At 38.1% G+C, this 22,041-nt stretch overlaps 1 protein-coding gene across 3 annotated transcripts in view; it reads left to right on the top strand.

Annotated features, from left to right (window-relative positions):
* The window catches only part of LOC129732687 (lateral signaling target protein 2 homolog), a 69,020-nt gene extending 51,620 nt beyond the window's left edge, over positions 1–17,400 (top strand). For 2 of the 3 annotated variants that reach the window (XM_055693789.1, XM_055693810.1), the window contains exons 2-4: positions 12,998–13,138; positions 14,055–15,787; positions 15,843–17,400. In XM_055693789.1, the coding sequence (XP_055549764.1) occupies positions 12,998–13,138; positions 14,055–15,787; positions 15,843–16,725 (2,757 nt within the window). In that variant the 3' untranslated portion in view covers positions 16,726–17,400. Of the gene's footprint in view, positions 1–8,175; positions 8,224–12,997; positions 13,139–14,054; positions 15,788–15,842 lie in introns of those variants that run through there. The other variant, XM_055693801.1, reaches the window with a different exon arrangement.
* The last annotated feature ends 4,641 nt before the right edge of the window (positions 17,401–22,041 follow it).

Genomic DNA, 22,041 nt, shown 5'->3' with positions numbered 1-22,041 from the left:
AGCACATACGTTTTAACTCTTGGAATAAATTACAGCCTGATAATAATAAAGAACAATTTTTTGTTTCGATAAATATAATAATATTTTGGTAACCAACTACGCAACTGTATTCGACTGTTGGGTATTTTAGAAACCGGAATGATGCCTGAAGGTCGGGAATGGGCTTTAGAACTGTAGGGAACGGTTGAAACGCATGCCCAAAGGTGTGAGTCCTGACTAGAATCAAAATTCGATATTTTCTCGTCTCAGGAATATGCTACTACAACTGCCCCCTAAATAATAAAACAAAAAAAAGCTTTCAACGGCAGCGACAACTGTATGTCGTATATATGAACGACTGTCGATATGTTCTAGATAACCAACTAGCACTAACATCGGCAGGTGCCAGTACTATGCTCATCCAACGCTGCGTACGGTCGGTGTTGATAACAAGAGGTAAACAATGTTCAAAAATTTAAATAATAGTTTTTTGATTATTTTTATATGAAGTATGCCTACAAAAACTACATTTTCGTGGACCACAAATTAAGAGCTTTCGATTGATGTATATATCATCGTTGTCCGATTCATTTGAAGCGAAATCATTTTCAGAGATGGCTTGACTCAGTTTTCTAAAAATTCTTCAGAAATTACCCAACCACAAATTACCACAAATTGGATTTCGAAACCACAAATTAACCACTAAATATTGGTGCTAAAAGAATTAAAAAAAAATACTTTGTCAAGCCATCTTGAAATGAGCACTAATGTTGTCTTTTCTGTAGTACAATCTACGTTGCCAATGATACTGCCGGTTGCTGGTTGAATTTATATGTGATGGGACAAAATATGCGAGTACTTTCGAAATGTACCCGCATACTTTGTCCCATTTTGTCTTTTTTTCAAGTTATATAACGTAGACCCAATTCCAGCCATGTTTTTTTGTTCTCAATGATAAACTTGTGGTGCCATGTAACTGTTATGGTAATTGGTTCTGGATGTCATTGCTGGAAATCCGAAAATTCACGGATAATATTAAATCGCCGTTTTCTCAACATGTTGTTTTTCATTATGGGACAGTTATCCGGGTACCGGCAGTGTTGCTGTTTGGTCGCAGATTGAAAATGGTGAGGAGAAAAAAAATACATGTAAAATTTACCCGTAACAGTCATCGGGGTAATTATTGGCCCCGTTTCGATACGCGCAAATTTTAGTGAACCGTAACAGCTCGAACAGCTTCTTCAGCATTTGTTTTTTTTTTAGCGACCCACTTTTCGGGGGTACGTGAGGCGAGAAAAAGGCCACACGCGCAATCAGCTGTCGGTACTGGCTGGCAGTCTGTCCGATTCGTCGTTCGTCGGTGCACTAGAGTTGAACTTTCTATTTCATTAGCATCTGGAACAAAAAGTTTTGTTTTATCGCTCTTCTTTCAAGATTTTTACTACGTAACTCCATGTGAATAAGTCAGAAGCCGTTGTATATGGATTGAACCGACTGAATACTGAAATGTAAACCAGCTGTTGCATAAAATCGATTATTCATAGCAAGTGTGTGTGGAGGGACCAAACATAATAAGGTTTGAGGCTGTGCATCGAAGATAACAAATCGTTGATTTGGTTTAAACAATGACTAGAGCGCGCTCATGATCTTATCAGCCGGGTGAGTCAGATAACGAGGGGAAAAGCCTTTGTCTTATGCAAAACAAACAGCTTTGTTATCTGATAGTGTGTACCGTTATATGAAACACACCTTTTAATTACCTATTTGTTTACTTGATGTGGTACGCAATGATTTCATGAAGGAAAATGATTTCTGATTGTATTTTACATGTTTCTTCATGAACAAAAATCCTTGACTTTACACAGGATTTGCCATGGAGCTCAAACTGGCACAAATTCCTGTGAAATTTGCTGCCCCTAGCAAAGTTTTTTAGGGACTTAAAAGAATTTTCCTGTAAGCTAATGTAGAAGCGACGAACCCAGCAAACAATCACTCTGCGGTCTTTCGACGCACTTCTGCATTCTCTAGGAGGATCAACATTCACAGTAGGGTAAAAAGCTGTAATCTTTTAAGGGCATTCTTTTTTTAATTTTTAGGCAACTTTTTTTTTCGCTTTTGTCGACCAGTGTCATCGTTATATATTTTTTGTGTTGCTCAAGAAACTGAATCGTCTCTGAGCGAGGTTAAGTTCAACTATTTTCTATAATTTAGTTCAGTATTTTAACCCAGTACAAAGCTAAAGAAAAGTCAACATAATTTAATAATCATTGAATACAATTTAATACATCTGGTTATATATATTTTTGCAATTGTTTACGGAAGAGGAAAGAAGGGGATCAAAATGAATGAAAGTCTGTCCACGTGGAATGTGAATAACTCTTAGTGCCAATAAGACTTCTGCTTTCGGGCCGTGCGGGGCATTTCAGATTCTTCTGTGCAAAAGAACCAGCTGATATTGTCATGAGAAACGAACTCGCATGCACAGGTCAGTAGGCAGACACGTTTTTGCAAATAGCCGAATCATACATTTCAAATAATCCATGTTTTTTTTTATTGAAGAACCACAAATAACTCATTAGGAATCGTATTTTCATAAAAAAATTATTTTTCCAAACTAAATTCTGAAATATCTCGAAAACGGATTCCGAAAATACCCGTGTTGCAAACGATTGGAAATAGCAGATTACGAAAATCTAGATTTTAGGTGAGCAACTAAGCTCTTACTGTTTTTTATGACTTCGGTAATATGAGGCCGAGTGTTGTCAAGCAGTTAAATCACTTTTTCATGCCTCTGCTCGTATTGTGGCCAATTTTCGCCCAGTGCTCAGTTTGAACGCATCTATTGAAGTCGATACCGTTCCCCCGTGCTGAGCACGAATTTGGCATCCATGTTTTGTTTGGGGCCGTTCATAAAGCACGAAATCCAATTTTAATATTTTTTTGGCCCTTTTTTCCGTTTTATAGAATTATATGATCTTTGACCACAAGTAGTGCCACCGGGCGTCCTTCCCATTGAAAAAAAAAACGTTATTTATGGACGACCCCTCGAACTCAATAAATTTTGCCTAAATATATATATATATATATATATATATATATATATATATATATATATATATATATATATATATATATATATATATATATATATATATATTTTTTTTTTTTTTTTAATAAACTAAAACAACATAAGTAATCACGGTGTCTCTGGTTGAAGAACTTATCCAAACAAAATTACTATCGCTCATCGTCATCGTCGTCATTCGAATGCTTGAGCTGTCCCCTTTAATATCCTACCAAAATTGAAATGTTCTATCGGGGGGTCTAGAACAATTTGTTTACGAACATATATTTGTAATCGAAAAACTAGTGAAATGGAAATAAATAATATGTTTCAGAAATATAAAAAGTTATCAGGGTTCTCTGATCGTACTGGTATATTTGTGGTTGTTTTTATTTATATAACAAAACAAAGCTTTACATAATATCAGATTTTTTGAAAAGGGTCAAGTGGGGTAAAAAAAGACCCTTGAAAATGTGGAGTCGGAAATCAGCTGAAAACAAATAAAATGTTATGACTTTGATTACATTGATTTTGATTGATGATTGATTTGATTGATTTCTTCAAAAATCGACATTCTATCCTATAAAAATATAAAATGCCGGTTGTTTAGAGTTGCTGTCGTGGTTACAATATAGGATATTTGCATTTTTCTTCAAAAAATGGTGATTATTACAGCTCTTTTTTGCTTGTCAACAAACTGGACCCTGTATCTAAGCTAAACGTTTTATAGAGCAACTCAAGGTCGGACTCGATTATCCGGAACATCAAAAAATTTTTCATTCCGGATAATCGAGTTTTCCGGATAATCGAATCACACAAAAAATATTGAGATTTTGCGATTAATGAACATAAAATAAATATTTATTTTTTTATTTTACTTGTATGATGCAGTGGCGTAACCAGAAGTTTTTTCTGAGGCGAAAAGGGGTAAAATCTTAAAAAGCGAAAAAAAAAAATTGGACATTGATTATTTTCACTTAATTCGAACATGTTCCAAACATGCCGAAAGTGACTGAAATGGTACCGTGAACTGGGGTGACTTTGATCACTTTTTTGATTGTATCTCAAATATTTTCAGAATATACTGAAAACAATATTCTTTGATATTTTTAAAATAAGTACTGGCATGCATTGAAAAAGATTCAGTCACAACTTCAAAAGTTTAGCAACAATTTTGCTGTTTTTAAATATGCTCTAAAATTTTACACCAATCATCATTCCGGGGTGACTTTGATCACTTCATTGTTTTGATGAATTTGGAGTAACACTTTGCCACTTTCACTAAATTGAAAAGCCTAAAACGACTTAAACGAGTTTATAAATATGGAAAGCAATTTGGGGGCCATTCACATTCTACGTGAACAGTTTATAATTCGCCATTATAAAGATTCATACAAAATTTTTAGAATATATATGAATGATTATTCACTGAGAGAGAAAGTGGTCTAAAACCATCAAAAACTAGTCCACGAGGAATATGACTTATGAAATTGTCCAAATTTGCATGTTACTTTACGTCTTGGGTTTTTGTTAAGAAGAAATATGTAATACGCTGTGAAGAATATTGGGACTCAACATTGCCTTCGAGGAAAAACTTTCAAAAATAACAATAAAATGTATTGTTATAATATTTGTTCATCTTAAGAACTAATCTGGGAACAAATAAAAAAACTTTACGTATTGCAACTTGTTGTTTTGAATCTGCTTGAACCGATTGTTTGTATGCAACAAAAATCACCAAAAATACACTTTATTTTCAATTAACATTTTAGCATGAAAAACACTCTTTAAATAGCAGGAAATGCATGAATAGTAGCACTTCGAACATATATCCACACAATCAGAGAGGATTATGATAAATCCCAAACACTATGAGCGCTTTTTTACCACATTTTCAAAAAAGAGGTACAGTGATCAAAGTCACCCCGGTGATCAAAGTCACCCGAGTTTAGGGTAACAAATATGCCAGAAGGGGGGATGGTAAAGGCAAAATATCGGAATAATAATTGAAAACGGACACCAAAAAAATGAAATTCCGGATAATCGAGTCTAAAATTCCGGATAATCGAGTCTCCGTATAATCGAGTCCGACCTGTATTAAAAAATGCGCCGCTTTAGTAACGACCGAGAAAATTTCATTATTCATACATGTTTTAAATCATTATTTAATCCCATTGTGTCAGGAGCGCAACTCCGTTTTGTATCGATGTCCCTCAATCGAGCTTAAATTTCCAAGGTTCGCTCATCCATGAAATAATTTGTACAAATAAGTTTTTTGGGAAAGGAGTTATGGGGTGAAATGCAGCGCGGGATTCAGGTGTTGGGGGCCCGGGACAGACATTTTCGTGGGGCTTCTTTTCTAAAAAAAATTAGTTGAAATGATTTAACGCTTCGCTGGAAGGTGACGAGCAAAACAAAAAAAGGTCTCCAACCTGTATTCACGTCTGGTCTAGAACCAGGGGGGCCCCTCGTGTCGAAAGACCCTGAGCATTTGCCCCCCCCCCTCCACTTAAATCCGAGCCTGGTGGAATGGCATTTTAAACTCTAATGTCCAGGTGCTGCTAAAATCATAATGTTACTGTAACTTTGAGTAGAATGCATCGATTTTTCTGCAATTCGATATGCTGATTGTACCATTAAGAATGTTTAAAGTGTACTGGCTACTAGAGATGGTCAGGTTTGGCTTTTTCGAACTCGTACCCGACCCGTACCCGAAATTTTTTTTCGGTTGAAACCCGAACCCGAACCCGACACCGACACGAACCGAAACTTTTTTTTCCGGTCGAACCCGAACCCGAAAATTTTATTTTTGGAAAACCCGAGCCCGACCCGAACCCGAAGCTGTGAAACCCGAGCCCGACCCGATCCCGAGATTTTTTTTGAAAGTCAATTTTTTTAACCAATTTGAGACTGGGATGTTATAGAGCTAAAGCCTGCTATAGCCAGCATTTTAAATGTAGGTACAAAATGGAGTTGCGCTTCTTGTGTAACAGGTTCAAATGGTGGCCTAAACCTTGTTATGAAAAAATCAATTTTTTTTAAACGGTGCACTTTTTGAATACATCCAATAAAAGCTCTTGAGTTGATTTATAAAATATATAATTTATAACAAAAAAAAAACACTCCAAAAACCACCATGTTTTTGAAGAAAAATGTAAATATCTAATTATGTAACCTCGACAGCAACTTTCAATAACCGACATTGTATATTATTATAGGATAGAATTACCAAATCAATTTTCAAAAAAATCGATTAAGCGTACAAAAAGTTATAGTTTTTTTTTGTCTTTTCAGCAGTTTTTGGACTCCAAATTTTCGAGTCTTTTTTACCCCACTTTACCCTTTTCAAAAAATCTAAGATTATGCCGAATATTGTTTCATTAAAAAACAAAACTTGAAGGTTTCAACACTATCTGATCGGGTCTCCAACACCTAAATCCATTGATAAGTATACATAGTTCCCATTCCACCAGCTTTTCAATTACAAAAAAATGTCTGAAAAAAATTGTTCTGGACCCGCGGATAGAACGCATAGAAGCATATTAAAGGGGACACCTTGAGCTTTCGAATGATGAGTATAAGAGCGATACTAATTTTTTTCGGATAAGTTTCTTCTACCAGAGACACCGTGAGTAATACAAACTAATTACAAATTGAGAAAATCATCAACAGCATCATCATCTTTCGCTGTGATCGCTTAAATCTTGTGTTGAATTGTTTCCAGAAAATTTGAAGTTCATTATACTTATCATCAGGAAAAATAACTTTCGCTGCAATTCTCATGTCTTCTAGTAATTTTCGATGTTTCATTGTTTCATATATATGTTATCTTCCTAATCCGGTTTCTATGGTTGAAAGAGGACATTTAAATGCATGTATAACACCATGAACTGACAACTTACTAGACATTGAATTAGATGGTGCCGCTGAAGTTGAAGGCTCCATAATAAAATTCAACGAATTTATGAATTCGAAAACCAAGACACTGGAATGACACAACGTTCTAAATGAATACGAAAGATGTGGAGGGCGACGACTGTTCTTTGTTTTTTTTTTTCTCATTAAGTAAAATGTGTGCTTTACTTTTGTATGCAAACGAGTGCGAAGCAAAAGCAATCTTCAAACGGGCTATTGTTGGCCGGAGTTTGATGGTATGAATTGACTGCTAATATTTGACACTTCAATAAGTTTAGCGAATTTCATGATCATGAATTAAAGAGGGCTGAATGTTTTAGTATTGTTTTAAATTTGCAGAAAATGATAAAGGTTGACCTAATTAAAATTTCAGATTCGTTTACTGTTTTCTTGTTTAACACTTATTTTATAACTTTTCTTTGATAAATTTTGTGATTTTTGCCCAAATTTATATTTTATCCTTACGGATTGAGTACGATATCATAAATTTTTATTAATGGGGTATCATGGTTAAGATTAAAATTTATCCTGGATAAAATTTCATCTGCAAAAATAAAAACTAAAAAAATCTGCTATCGCTTTTTTTTCTAAAGTGACAATTTGCGCAGTTTTGCGCCACAGCGGACAGTATGCATTTGAAAGCTTACGTTTTTACCTAAATTTTGAATGTAGTCACAACCGTGGCAAACTTCGGCAACTAAACTACTTAAGCTACTGTTCTACAAAAAATCACGTTTTTTTTTGTTTTTCCAGTGTCAGGCCTACTATGACCAAATTTTACAATATCTAATGAAAAGGGTTTTTTTTACACAATATTTACAACAACTTTTTCTTTGACGTCAAAAAAATCCAAGCTATCATTGAAGCTACAGAGCGTTTCAAAGTAATGTACTTTTTTCAAAAAAAAAAAAAAAAAAAAAAGACGAAAAACGTCAGTTCGCCGAGCTTTGAAAAGTCATAGAAAATTCAGATTTTATGATATTGCGCCCAAATTTTGGATTTAGACACTTGAATGTTATAGCAATAAAGGAAAAATATTATGAAACAGCTAACGAAAAATTTTTTTTTCAGCTGATGACCAGCGATTCCCCACTGTGCGTTGGACCAGTTGCTCACAGGCTTAAAAAAACGTCCCTTGGCTTCAAATCATAAGGAACCAAAGTTCCTCGTTTTTGAAATATTACCAAAACTTGCAGCTCCTTATACCGAAACAAGCTGTTCCTGCGTTTGACATGGATCCTCTTCGAGCAACAATGTTTTGGAAGGTTTTTGTTCTTTCTTCACGCACATTAAGAACTTAATTGCGCACCTAATATTTTTCATGATTTTGTTCGAACTCCATCATTTTGGATGATCCGGATGGAAAACTCCTCCAAGTATTATTTACACATTTTCTTTTCAATCAATGGTTTTGACTACGTCTGTCTAGAAGTTAGGTGCTTTAATTCGAAAATCAAGCAATTCAACTATGGAAAAAGTGGTAAAAATTTGAGCGCTTATATTTCAGTCATTTAATATCAGATTATCGAGGTTTAGGCATCAATCGATCAGATTTTTTTACGATTGAGTTGTTGTAACAAAAACAATCGATTGATAGTGATACCATTGAAAAAATTGGCAAATAACAAGAGTTGTCCAAATCATACCGAGCAACCAATCACTACCTTACTTCCCAAGCACAGGCGATACTAAAGTATACAACCGATCTGACTTTGGAACAATTTGTTGGTGTTGTTTTACTCGCTCTATTGCACACGCTACGCTTACTGAAAATTTATGACTGATACTATTCAAACATTTCATCATTATTTTCATTCCAAAACCGTACTAATATCATACGGATGCTAGGGTCTGATCGTGAAAAGGCAGAATAGTACTGGTCATCTCGTGCCGGCTGTCACCGGTATATCTGGCGGCTGTTAAGCGAGAACTGGGTAGTTACAAAAGTGACAAAAATGGCTGCTAATTCGGTCCAAAATAACCAGACAACTAGAATCATCGACAACTGGCAATTTTCGGAATATTTCCCCTGACAAAACGTTGCTGATAGTCATGCAAATAAATTTATAATCGAGCTCTCGCTTTTTTGACGTAGAACTACGTCTTTGTTTTCTATGCTAGATTACATTTTGTAAAATTGAAAATGAAACTGGCGAATGTTGCGTCAGATTTCAAACGATTATAGCAAGCGAACGACTTAATACATCTTAGTCATTTATGTGTCAGTGGATAGATAAAATGTGTGACAACTGTTTGATATAATGTTTAACATTGTTGCTTTACTGCTTAATGGTGAAAATAGGTGAAAAGTTCCAAGGTCAAGCTTTGCCATACATTTCCCTCGCTATAGCCTTGCTTCCCGAGCACGGATAATTATAACTCAACAAAATGTTTTGTTTCGTTTCTCTTTTTCGAGACTGCGTGGCCACGCCTTGAATGCAAAAATTTACGCTCAACTCGATACAAAAGACTGCGTGTAGAAAATTCAACTCCATTCTTGTTCGTCACACGGTAGCAAGTGGAGCCCTTATACCTGTGTTAGATACACGGTGTATAACATGCGTAGTGAAATATGTTAAACAAGAGTTGAAATCAATATTTATCTTTGTCCTACGTCACCATTTCATACAACCTCTAGGGCTGTATACCTTGTAGTATTTTACTTTTCATTTTTCGACCGTGGCCGATGCAGCTGTTAAGAATGTTTTTTTACTTTCCTTGCCATTTCTTAATTTACTACGCTCCACCCTCTTCTAAGTAGCTGACGAAACCTTGATATAAAAGGTACAATTCAAATATTTTACCACCATTTTCATTCCAAAACTGTACCGGTGTCACACGGTCGCTAGGTGCTGATCGTGAAAAGAAAGAGTACATGGTAGTTGCAAAATTGCTGGAAATTCTTCCCGAAGTAACCAGAGAAGCAGAATCATCGGCAACTGGTACCTTTTGGTGCCCCAAAGTTTTGTAATTGAAGTTGGTAGTTAATTTTTTTTTTCAAAACTTTGCTGATAGCGGTAAAAGCCATGTAAATAAGCTTATAATCGAATTCTCCTTTTTTTTTCTTAGTGTTCATTTTTCGACCGCTGTCGGTGCAGTTTTCAAAAATGTTTTACTTTCCTTACCATTTCCTATTCTGCTGCGTTTCGTCCTCTTCCCAAGTAATTGACGAAACCATTTTATAAAAGGTACCATTCAAATATTTTACCATCACTTCCATTCTAAGACCGTACTGGTGACAAACGGGCGTCAGAGTTTTGTGTTACAGTTTCACAGCGATAGCAGTTTGCAAAGCAGTTTCGTTTAGTGAGTAAACGAATATATTGAGAATTTGTACGAACAGCTTAACCCTCGCAACGTGACGGAATATGAATATGATATAAAAGCGCCCAGAAGCGTGCGAAGGATCGGCAGAAAACGATTTCTCCGAAGCATCGAAATACCAAAAATAATCTTACATCATGCGGTTGTGCCTTGGATGCCATCCTCTTACTATTTTTATTAATTTGTTAATTCTCGATTCATAATGTTCTCCAGAGTATACTTCATAAGCTCAAATTTGAAAATCAGTTTTCGAATATTTCTCTTATGTTTCTCTCTTTTGAAAGATGTCTTTAATGTTTGTATTTCCTGTGTATTCTTGGAAATTTGGATAAAATTAAGAAAAAAATTGAAAAGGTTGTATATAAGCCACAATTGCAAGCTTAACGTAGAACCATGACAGCCTGTCTTATGTCAATGTATTGCTGAATAGGTTAGGGAATACATTCGATTGTGATTGTTCAAATTAATAAGATAAAGAGGGAAATGTTAGTCCTCTTTCGCTTTCAACTTTTTTCAATGAGTGATAACTGAATTTCGAAAATACTTATATAAGTAGTTTTGGCAAACTGGCAAACGACACAATCTTGGATTCTTATTTGGTTATATAGCGTTATTTTATGCAGATTTCCGAGAACCGGAAGTTGCAATGCAACCATAGATTTTAAAAAAAGGGTCTTATGTTTATTTACGACCCTGGGCATCATATCGATTCCGGATATATCGTTTTGAATGGTATGTAAACGACGTTTACATACCATTTACTTTACTAAACGTTTTATGCTGTTTTCAAGTAACCGAGTTTCTCCATCTTGAAATTCTAAATGGTGTCTAGGGTCGACTTTCGGGTACTTGATATAATGCCGGTTCTAAAAATATCCATATTGGATAATGTTTGGCCTTGTTTTCAGTTCTGATTCGAAGAAGTTTGCATTTTTACAATAGTACAATAGCTAGCATCACAAAATCACCAATTTCCGCATTTCGTTGGATTCAGAGCTTATCTTCCAATCGATTGCTGTCAAAATGAAGGAAATCCGTCTAAACCTGATTGAGTTTTAGGCATTTGTAAGTGGACACTTTCCGTGGCGCTATCGATGTTTTGGGTTTTTCAATTTGACCGTAAGACGTCAAAAATTCCCATGAAAACCAGGTTTTCAAGAGCTGTTAATGAGCATTGAATTATTTAAATTGAATAAGCACTAGATTTTCATGCTATAAAATATTGATACTGCTGACTTAGTACTTCCAGCTTTAGTGACATGAGAATTCGAATAAAATGTAACCTCTAAAGTAAGTTTTAATTTAAGTTTTAAAAAAAGTTTTGTTACCCTTAATTTTACCTATTTTGTTCCATCTTCTGTTACACTGTGCCACTTCATACGTTACTAGGAAACGCCTGGCTACGCAGTAGCTGCAGTTTCGTTGCTAACTTGGATCGCATAACCTAGTGCACTTGCATTTGTGCCACGAGTGAAGAATAAAACATAAACAACACTACTGGCATGGCAGCAGCTATGAAAAAGGCCTCCAACGCAGTGCATCGATACGGAACGCGCCGGTAAACAATGCCAACTTGCGTTGCCAGAGCTAATTTTATTGCAGTTGTGCCACGTTTTGTGCAAACATTTTCAGCTCTTACACTTGCTGGTGTAGGTATCTACCGTTTGTCGGAGATTCGAGACATCTCATTAGTGAGAAATTGTAAGACGCGGCTAATGGACCGCTTTCCATTAATAAAATGATGCAACTGCGGCGGGGTTTTCTTTGCCGAAACGGCTTAATCCAAGGGGCTTTCATTTTCAACAGTTTAGCTCTGGCTGACAAATTAGTCACAAAACAACTTCATCTGGACTTTCGGTTCAGTTTAGGGTTGGGGCCTAGCACGAATGGTTTGTTTTAAGTAACAACAATGGAGGTGTTTTTTCTGACATATAACTCATATTCACACGATTTTGCCAACAATAGCCAACCCCCTTCTTGTGAGGTTTGTTAAGTAAAAACGCAAAATACCGAACGGTGCGGTGCATTGGATAACATTCGACCTACAATTCTAGTACCAACAGCTCTTTGAGGTTGAGTCCAAGTTCCAAGTTCCTCACTGAAGAGGCGATTTCACTGCTGTAACAATCTTGAACCGATTGCATATAAGAGCGAACTTTTTCATTACGAACAATAATTCCCTAAACGATGATTGATAATTTCCGTAATCTCTCAGTCAGTGAGCCACCATGAGAATGGATTATCTTGGAAGCATTCCAGTTAACGTACCGAAGTTGTATGTGTTTTCTCCAAACAAAATCAAAGCAAAATTGTGCACGAGTGTGACCGAAAGCGAATTAAGTGACTCTGTATAAACGGACACCTGCTTGAATCGGTGCGGTCTGATTCATCTCATAATGAACGCATCGACAGAAGAAATGGTTTTTGAAATGATATCTTGGCTGCTCACGAAAAAAACCGGGAGGGCATTGGGGTGTATTTTCCAGAAAGCAATCTTCGTTCATCGTCTCCATACTCGTTGATTAATCACAATTGTACTCTTAGCTCATGGCGAAGCACACACATACAGTGCGGCTGATAACACTAAGCTGTGTAGTAACGGAAAAAATGGAAGAAGAAAAATAATCATATCGCTACAGCCCATTGAGTTTCGCATCGTAAAAATAGATTTTAATATCTGCTAATGTTGTGTTATGTTTGCTTTTCGAATTCCAGATTGACGATAAATCTCTGCTAGCTCGGTTCTACCATGCGGATCGAGCACTGACAGCGGTGGCCAGCGAGTTGGACAGTTTCGATGGCCGTGCAGAGCCGGTACGCTGCACCCGACTAGTCGGACGGCTTCGTCAGGGACAGGTAAGAAATGGGGTGATGCAGACGAAAACAAATTTGTACGAAGAGTTTGAATCGAATTTGATTCAATTTGATTATTTTTAAATGGAGTATGACAAGGGTTAGCAGATAGAAATTCTTCAACTTTCGAAAACAAAGCACGGCGCTGCACAGGAAAACTTTTTTTCCTCCGTAGATAGTACAGTTGCAGGACCACATGTTAAGGTTTTATGCCAATTATCACTCAAGCGGTATCGTATCGTAGACCTTGGAATACCGTACTTTTCACTTGCCAGAATGACGAACAATTGACTTTTTTTTCCACAGAGCAGTAAAGTTTCAACGCTTACTATGCTCTGTCGTGAGAAATGGAAAATCATGATTTACGAACAGTAATTCAAACGTATACATCGACATCGTGTACATATGGCGAAAACAGGATTATTAATTATATGTTAATTTCGTTGTGTGGCCAAGAAGGGATCAGTGATAATTTCTCGCATCTCTATTTCAAAATTAACGTTCAAACACAAGTGTGGCCAGGACTGGTGCTTCTACCTAGATAATTTTTGCCGTTTTCATCCTTGATGTATAAACTAATTACCAAAAATAGGAAACATAAAAAAAACAATATCGCACGCTTAGCCTTGGGGCTAATAGCGGTCTCGATCAACTAGATTAGTTGAGAGAATTCGTTATCGATATTGTTTTTTGGCACATTTTGCATGTGTAGGATAAGTACAACGATACACCGTGCCCCAGTGCCTAGTCGAGAAAATTTCCAGCTCGAAAAGATCCTCGACTCGATCGGGAATCGAACCCGATATCACAACCGTGTGGGAGAGCTAGCCGACCGACATCGCTAACCACAGAGTCACGGGGACCACATAAACATGTTCTATGTTAATTTTTTCAACAATTTTCTTCCTCCGTTTTGCAGGACCGCGTGCTAGCCATCACCAACCAGATCATGGACGAACTGTTAGGCGACGATCGGGCCCCGCGGGCTTTCCGTGCCAAATTTCCCGAGGAGGTTCTACAGGAGAGCCTCGCCGGTCAGCTGTGGTTCGGTGCCGAGTGTCTGGCCGCCGGATCGTCCATCATGAACCGGGAGGTGGAAAGCGTCACGATGCGTCCCCTGGCGAAAGCTGTCACCAAGAGTTTGGACAACGTGCGGAACCTGCTGCGGGAGCAGTGCCTGCGTAACAACACCCCGAACAGTTTGACGCTCCGGTTGGATGTGAATGATGCCGCCACGGAGCAGCTGTACGAAAGCTTGAAAATCTTCGACCGATTGTTCGCGGAGTTCGAGCTGCTGTACGTCAGTGCGATGGTTCAGGTCAAGTCCAAGCAGGAGTACGAGATGCAGGAGCTGATCTGTGTGCTGTTCTCGGAGACGCTCCAGCGGGCGCTCAAGATCGGTCTACTTGAGCAGGATCAAGTGGATGCGTACGATCCAGCGCTAATGTTTTCGATTCCTCGTCTGGCGATCGTCGCCGGGTTGGTGATATTCAGGGAAGGACCACTGAACATGGATCAGCCGGCGGACAATATTTCCGAAATGTTTCGACCATTCCGCAAGCTGCTAATCAAGATGCGAGACCTACTGCGAACGCTGACCAAACACGAGCTGCATCAGCTGGAGAAGCTGCTCTGCACCAACGAGGAAATCAGCCTGAAGGATCAACTAATCTGTGATGAAAATGGAAATGATAACAACCAGGCTTCGCCGCAGGGAGACGAAGTCGTTATCGTAACGACTAATGTTAATAGTAATAATAGTAGAAATAGTGGTATCGAAGATGAAGACGAGGACAGTAGTTTTTATGGTGGTCGACCTGTAGATAGCAGCAATCAAATTCTGGAACGAGTGGGAAATGAAACTATAATTTCTGACGACGATGACGAGGTGGACGAAGACGACGACGAAGAGGATGCACTGAAAGATGGCCTTGTAACGTCGGATTGCGCGTCCGGTTATCTGATTCCCAACACGAATTTTGGTAATCTGCTACAAACAAATGAAGCGCCCTTAACGGATAGTTTTATAGCAACAGACGAAGAGCTGAAGCCAGGAGTATCTCCCAACACTCGGATTGAGCAAATACTGTCGGAAAGTAATCAAAAACTGGTGGATTCTGGTCTCGGGACGGCTAACTCTAGTCTGGATCATTCACCGGAACTAGACACGGAACGATCGGTGACACAGAATACAAGCGAATCTTCATCTTCCGAGGAGGGTGAAGTGGATGAGTATGAGAGACAAGAGGATGATGACGAAGATAGTGGAAACTCCCTGTGCAGTATTACGTATCGGGTGGGTTCGACAACGGTGACGGGTACTACGGCAAATCCCGGCACCAGCGAAAATTCAACAATGAAACTTTCCGGCGAAAAGCATCACAGATATCGACGCCATCGAGCGGGTAGCATCACTAGTGGAAGAAAACACTATTCCAAGAATAAGAAGCATGCGGAAGCTTGTGGAACGGTGAAGCATGATTCTGTCGTCGCTAACCAAAGGGAACCGTCCGTATACTCGAGCTGTGATACATCACCATCGTCGGGTTCGCAAAGCGAATGCGGTAGCAGCAGCAGTAGTACCAGCAGAGGCGGTGATGGATCTCAGGAAGCTGCAATAGCCATTCGAGCCGCCGGAAGGATTAAATTCAAGTAAGTCAAATTTTGGATCGTTGAAAAAAATAATACTAATTTTATGCTTTTTTAGAACCACGGAAAACCTGCTGCATCGTTTATTCGTTTGTATTGCTGGCGTCGCCGACCAGCTGCAGACTAATTTCGCTGCAGATCTGCGCCAGATGTTGAAAAGTGTGTTTGTTATCAATTCTTCTCCCCCGGAGCCGGAAATACCCGCGGAACCGGCGGAAAATTCGACCGATAAATCGAAAGAGCCCGATCCTGTAGAAATGTTCGAGTTTCGGGCCAGCGAGCAAGACGTCATCACGCCGGGTCAAAACAGTGGCGGCTCCAGTCAGAGCATTTATTCGGCCGAAGAGGTCAACGTTGACGATCCGCACGACTCGGTGTTCGGCACACCAGGAACGTCGCCAGTTAGGGCTACATCTGCACCTCGCACAATGATGACTACTGCCACGGAGAATGGAAGTGTGACGGTAAATGTGTCCGTTTCGGTTGTAACCGGTGGAGGCAATTCAGGTGGATCAAGCAGTCGAAGCTCGCAGGAGAGAAGTGTCAGCTTGAGTGAGACATCGATAGTGGTGGAAGAAAGTGGCAGCGTTGGTACGAACCTGCGCGACAATCACCGAAGGCATAGTGCAATAGGCTCGAAGGGAGAATACGGCAGAAGCCGTTCCAGTCCGAACAGTCCGCTGAACTTATCATCACCATCAGACGGCCAGCAGCGACGAATGCCGGAGGCGCCTCCCCGGTGGATTCCCGATGGGGACGCTCCACGGTGTATGGCGTGCGCTTCATCGTTCACGCCATTTCGAAGACGCCACCACTGCCGAAACTGCGGGGGTGTATTTTGCGGCGTCTGCTCTAGCGCTACCGCTCCACTGCCCAAGTACGGATTAACCAAAGCCGTTCGAGTCTGCCGGGAATGTTTCGTGCGCGAGGTGGGCGCTTGAGATTCCAGGTGGACGGTTTTTTTTGCTTCGCGTGTGTGTGTGCGACAGAGTGTGCCCGGCGGCGGATCTAATCCTGCGCCGGTTGTTTTGTAACCGTATGATTCCTTTAGTCGTATGTTTTAAGGTGTTTTTTTATTTTTTTACTTGTTTGGCTTATGCGATGTGACGACAGATTTTTATACACAAGGGTAATTCTACGCTTTAGGTAACATTTTATGTTGTATTCATTGTAGACAAAATAGAGTTATTCCTGACGGTTTATTGTTTCGATGATGTTTTTGCTATGTCCGGTTTAATAACATTCACAGTTAGCGTAAAAATGTTCGAATTATGAAAACAAACCAATATATCTTCTTGAATATGTGGGATGGATAGTGTTCAACGTTACTGTTTCTACCCACGGATATTGCTTTCGTAAATGTCGGTTTCCATAAGTCCTGTGTCGCAATTTCCTTTTTTTCATATCGAACGTTCAATTAACATTCCCACGGCTAGAATCATAATTTAAACGTACAAAAGACTAGTATCGATTGGCGAATCCAAATTACTGAAACTAAGACATATTTTATCGAGTGGCTGAAAGAAACCGACACACAATAGAAACAATTCTTTTTAGTTTGAATGTTCAACGATAGCATAAAATTAATTTTGTTTGAAGAATAACATTTCATGTTAGTCAATGCGTTTGTACATCTTTTAAAAGCCTTTCCTTTTCGATGCTTTTTTATTAAAATATTCACTACCAACTAAATTATCTACTACTAACAACAAGTTACACTGAAAAACTTAATGATCAAGAGAGAGTTGATCTAACAGAAAAAAAACCTATATTCCAATATGCGTCTGTATCACGAGTTAAAAGAGCACATTCTCTCGCTAAGTCGAAAAGCAAACCAAACCTGTGTAAAAAAACTAATTTATATAGTCTTTTATTCTTTTTTCCTTAAAAACGTATTCTTGAAGCAAAGAAAAAAAGCTAAAAAAAATTGAAAAAAAAAAACAATTGGAGTGATATCTTTCTATTAAGAAAAATCGTCGTTTTGAGAAATTCGAAAGAAAAAAAACCTTGCATATACCTTTCCGAGTGCTCGACAAGGAGTGGTAGGAAGTTAGTCTTAAAACCTTTGTGAATATGAATATAATAATATGTAAGCAAATATTGTATTGAGTAAGGAGATTCATGCTAGTGGTTAGTTGGTCCCAGAATGGCTAGATAATATAGAAAAAAAAAACAACAACTGCAACATCAACATTCAACAAAATCGGAAATTAAGCAGCATTTCCGTCTACGGCTGACCCAGCGTCGTGTGCCGAACAACGTACGCATGCTGCAGGTAGAACCCGCTAAGACGGAAGGCAATGATAAGTCGTAAAGTTTTCAATGTTGTAACTGCAGACAAGCGTTTAAGTAAAGGTTAATCGAACTTTCGCTGAATTTATTATAAAAAAATGATCTTTATACGGAATACCTAGTGAGAGATATTACTGCCGAACAATGATTGGTCATTATCACAAAACTCCGATCAACTAGGAAAAGTATGCCTCTTAAAACCATCCTTTAGCTTCACAGGATGCACGTACATGAGTGACGTCTTCAGAGAAACTGTTCACATATGTCCAAGGCATATTTGTATTAATTTCAGAAACTTCCAAACAATTAGAGGTTAGTGTATTGTGCTCAATTGTTTTTTTTTGTTCACACAACATTTATTTGACACGGCATGAGCTAAATTGTTGTTTTATGAACATCTTTCGGGTTGGATATGCCTTGAAACTATAGTTGCCCATGAGAGCCCGCTATCCAATAGGTTTCATAAGTTTCAAAATGGTGATGGTTTGAGTTAGCGAAAACTAGCGATAGATTCTCATCCAATTTAAAAGAACAGGAACATATTTTTATATAAGTTGTTCTGAATGCGTATTAGGTTCATGCGCTTCATTCAATCGTAGTAGCCATGGAACAAGTGCTCCACAAAATGCTGTTTCGAATATAAACAACGTGGAGAACACAACGTTTAAGTGTAGCCGTTGATCTTTTTCCTTGTGCACACAACCAAGAATCTCAAATGGATAATGGTAAGTTTAAACAATCTTTTAAGTGGTTATAAAAAGTACCAACAAATAACGCTATTCCTATATTGTTCAAATAGCAATACACATGAGAAGAAGAGTAATCTTTGAAGAAATTCGAAGATGTTCCAGCATGAAGAAAAAAAAAAACTTGGCGGTAGCAAGCCTTTTGTCAAAAACCTGGAAAAGCGACGCAGCTTTTACATTATTTTGGAAGGTTAATCAGGCTTTGAAAAAGGCATAAAAAGGATCATGTTCGGTCAACAAGAGTGGAGGGCCCAAAAAACCTGTCGAAGAACACAGCATGCGAACGAAAAGAAGGAAGAACGAACATATGTGCACAATATATACTCCGTCGAAACTTCTGGAGAGGTAAAAGCAGTATCTCCGGAGCAGGCTGTTGCAACAAGAGTCCAAGCAAGGTTAAGCAAGCAGGAATAACTGTTTGTACGAGAATCTGTTAAAGACCGGTATCCTTCATACCATGAAGTCCACCGAAAGAAGATAGATAATAGATAATAACACAGCGAGATTGATATTAAGGCTTGGTGATGGAATCTGTAATTATCCTGAAGCAATACTGAAAACCGCATAATCAGAAACCATTGCTGAATCGGTAAGGATTTTAACTGTACTTAATGAAGTATGGTAACTGTTCGTGATTATATCTTTTATCAGTTATTACTGTACTAAATTGAATGACTTAAACTATTGAGCTACAATGTTATATACAGTATCCCCAAATAGGATAGTGAGCACTATTTGTCCACCACACGTCCAACGGTTGAAGCTCCATCGAAAAACGAAGAGATATCTTCCAGCAAACGCTGTAGTCGCAGGTTTTTGTCAAACTATAATTAAAGGTAATCAAATTGGTCTTTGTGACAAATCTTTCGGCTTTAGTATTTGAACGATTCTTTTTTCTATTCAGTATCTCCGAGCAGAACGATGTTGAAGTCGACATTGCACGACGACGAGTGCAAAACAGCGCCCCTCGCAGCCTGGAGGAATACAAATATGACCACTCACAAAGAGACATGTGCCAGATGGCTGGCAAGTGATGATATTTGCAGGTGAAAAACAAAAACATCATGTTTTTGCAAACAATGAAGAAATCGCCACTAACAATTTTTATAATATTTAAAACAATATCACGACTATTCCACGAACGATTATCAGAATATAAATCAATATAAATATACCATTCATGAAATGATACCTGAACAACTGGAAACTACTGCAAAATAACATATTTATACTATTTGAAGAATAGTTTTAGTACAAAATTTTGGATTTTTAGTTTACCATATCGTGTATATTATCGAAAAAAAATATGTTCGGGAAAACCGCTGTTTTTGAATGGTAACCATACCTAACGCCTAGTTCACCAAATGGTTATTTCTCAGTTACCATAAACTAGTTGGTCGAAACTGAAGCTGATATGGTATGTAAATGGTTATGTGACTTTTTAATAAATGGTTAAGATACTATACGGGAAACATTTCGTGTATGGTATTTGTTTATGCGGGAAGCCCTTATTTTCATCGTAAAATGGGACTGCGATGGAGCATCAGGGTTCAACGAAAGCAAACAAAGGTTCAATAATTCAGAAAATAAAGACTCTCACGTGTCATTTATTTGGTTGGTCTCATTACATCTATCGGGCAGTGAAACTGACGCAGATATTTTTTGGGATAATGAAACTTCCGGGTCACCATACTTGTGTAGGCCTATAATCATACAGTTTTGTCCGGAAACTTAACAGGTTGTTCTCATATACTGCCAATTATGGTTTGAATTTTAAATCATATACATTTTTTATTAGGTAGTTGTAGAGGAGTATGAGCTGATGAAAGCAAAGATTGAACATTTGAAACTTTTTGATACGGTAATCGGTGGTAAATCATTGTTCGGTATCAGCTCTATTTGATCATGGGCGATGGTAAGTTAACAAATGTGTTGACTGGGCCAATGTCAGCGTTGCGCTGTCATACTTGTAAGGCAACATCTTCGGAATTCAATGAGCAAGAGTTAATGTTGTCTTTACCAGTCAATGAAGAGTCATTGGGTTTTGGTATGTCTTCACTCCACGCGTGGATCCGGAGCTTTGAATGTAAACTCGAGTGGGTCTGCTAATCCATAGATCAAAGTCAAGTAGTACGATGGGAACACCGCTCGTCGTTTTTTGCAGATCCAAAACGAGCTCAGAAACATGCGGTGTAGATGAACGACTGATAGAAAGGACAAGAAATATTCTAATAGGGGTTTCTTGCTGCAGCAAGTTTCAAAGCATCATCAAGAGCTTTCTGAAGAAGTGAAGTCGAAAACGTTTCTAGCATTGATCCAGTATCCAGTGCACGCTGTGTACAACGTGTTGTTTACGTAAACACCGTGGAGCAGAAAATTGTGAATCTAACTATACTAAATGTAGGCGCAGCTTATTGCTTTTAAAGTGAAACAGCAGCTAAACTAAGAGAGTTAGATGCGTGGTGTCAAAGAACAGCCTGAAGAGCAGATTCCAATGTTTAATTTAGTTGACAACGAAACCCAGAATTATCGCACATTCCAGAGAGAAAATTGCAATTTAGTTCTCAAAAAACATTTGATTTCACATTCGTTCCTTTCTAGATGCATTTTATTCTCTCTTATTCGACGTTTTCAAGAGACTCGTTGAAAGCAAACATAACCAAGAATGAAAAAACCGTATAACTCCGCAGTAGCTAAATTTTGGTCATATGCGTATGCTCCCTAACACCCTGGTAATACTATACTCTAGAATAAATAGCCTTATGGCTTTAATTCCGAAGTTCGTTTTGAGTAACTGATTAGTTTAGTGTTAGTGAAATAGAATCCAGGAAAAAAAAGGTTGAAGCGTGATGGAATCCGGTTCAGTTAAAAATAAACTGAACACTGGGGCATGTCCAGGGTTGAACCTAGACACATTGTATGGTTACAATTAAACTAACTTTATAATTACGAATCATTTGAGTCATACGACCGATGAGTTTTGACAATTTTTGGACGGTTCTAGGTATATTATGTAAATATTTTGGCTCTATTTCGGTCATATCTCCAGAACTGTTAATTCAATTTCAAATTACAAACAATAGAGCTTAAGAAGACTAAAATGCTGTTTGTTTGACAGTTGATGGAGCTAAACCGATCTATTAAAACCGGAAATATTACATGTATGAAGTCCACTTTAATACAGAATAAGTTAAAGGGTGTTAGAAAACTGCAATTCAC

Source organism: Wyeomyia smithii, chromosome 1 (genome assembly GCF_029784165.1).
Source record: "Wyeomyia smithii strain HCP4-BCI-WySm-NY-G18 chromosome 1, ASM2978416v1, whole genome shotgun sequence".
Lineage (NCBI taxonomy): Eukaryota > Metazoa > Arthropoda > Insecta > Diptera > Culicidae > Wyeomyia > Wyeomyia smithii.
Note: the sequence above shows the minus strand (reverse complement) of the source record. Positions and strands in the feature narration are given on the sequence as shown.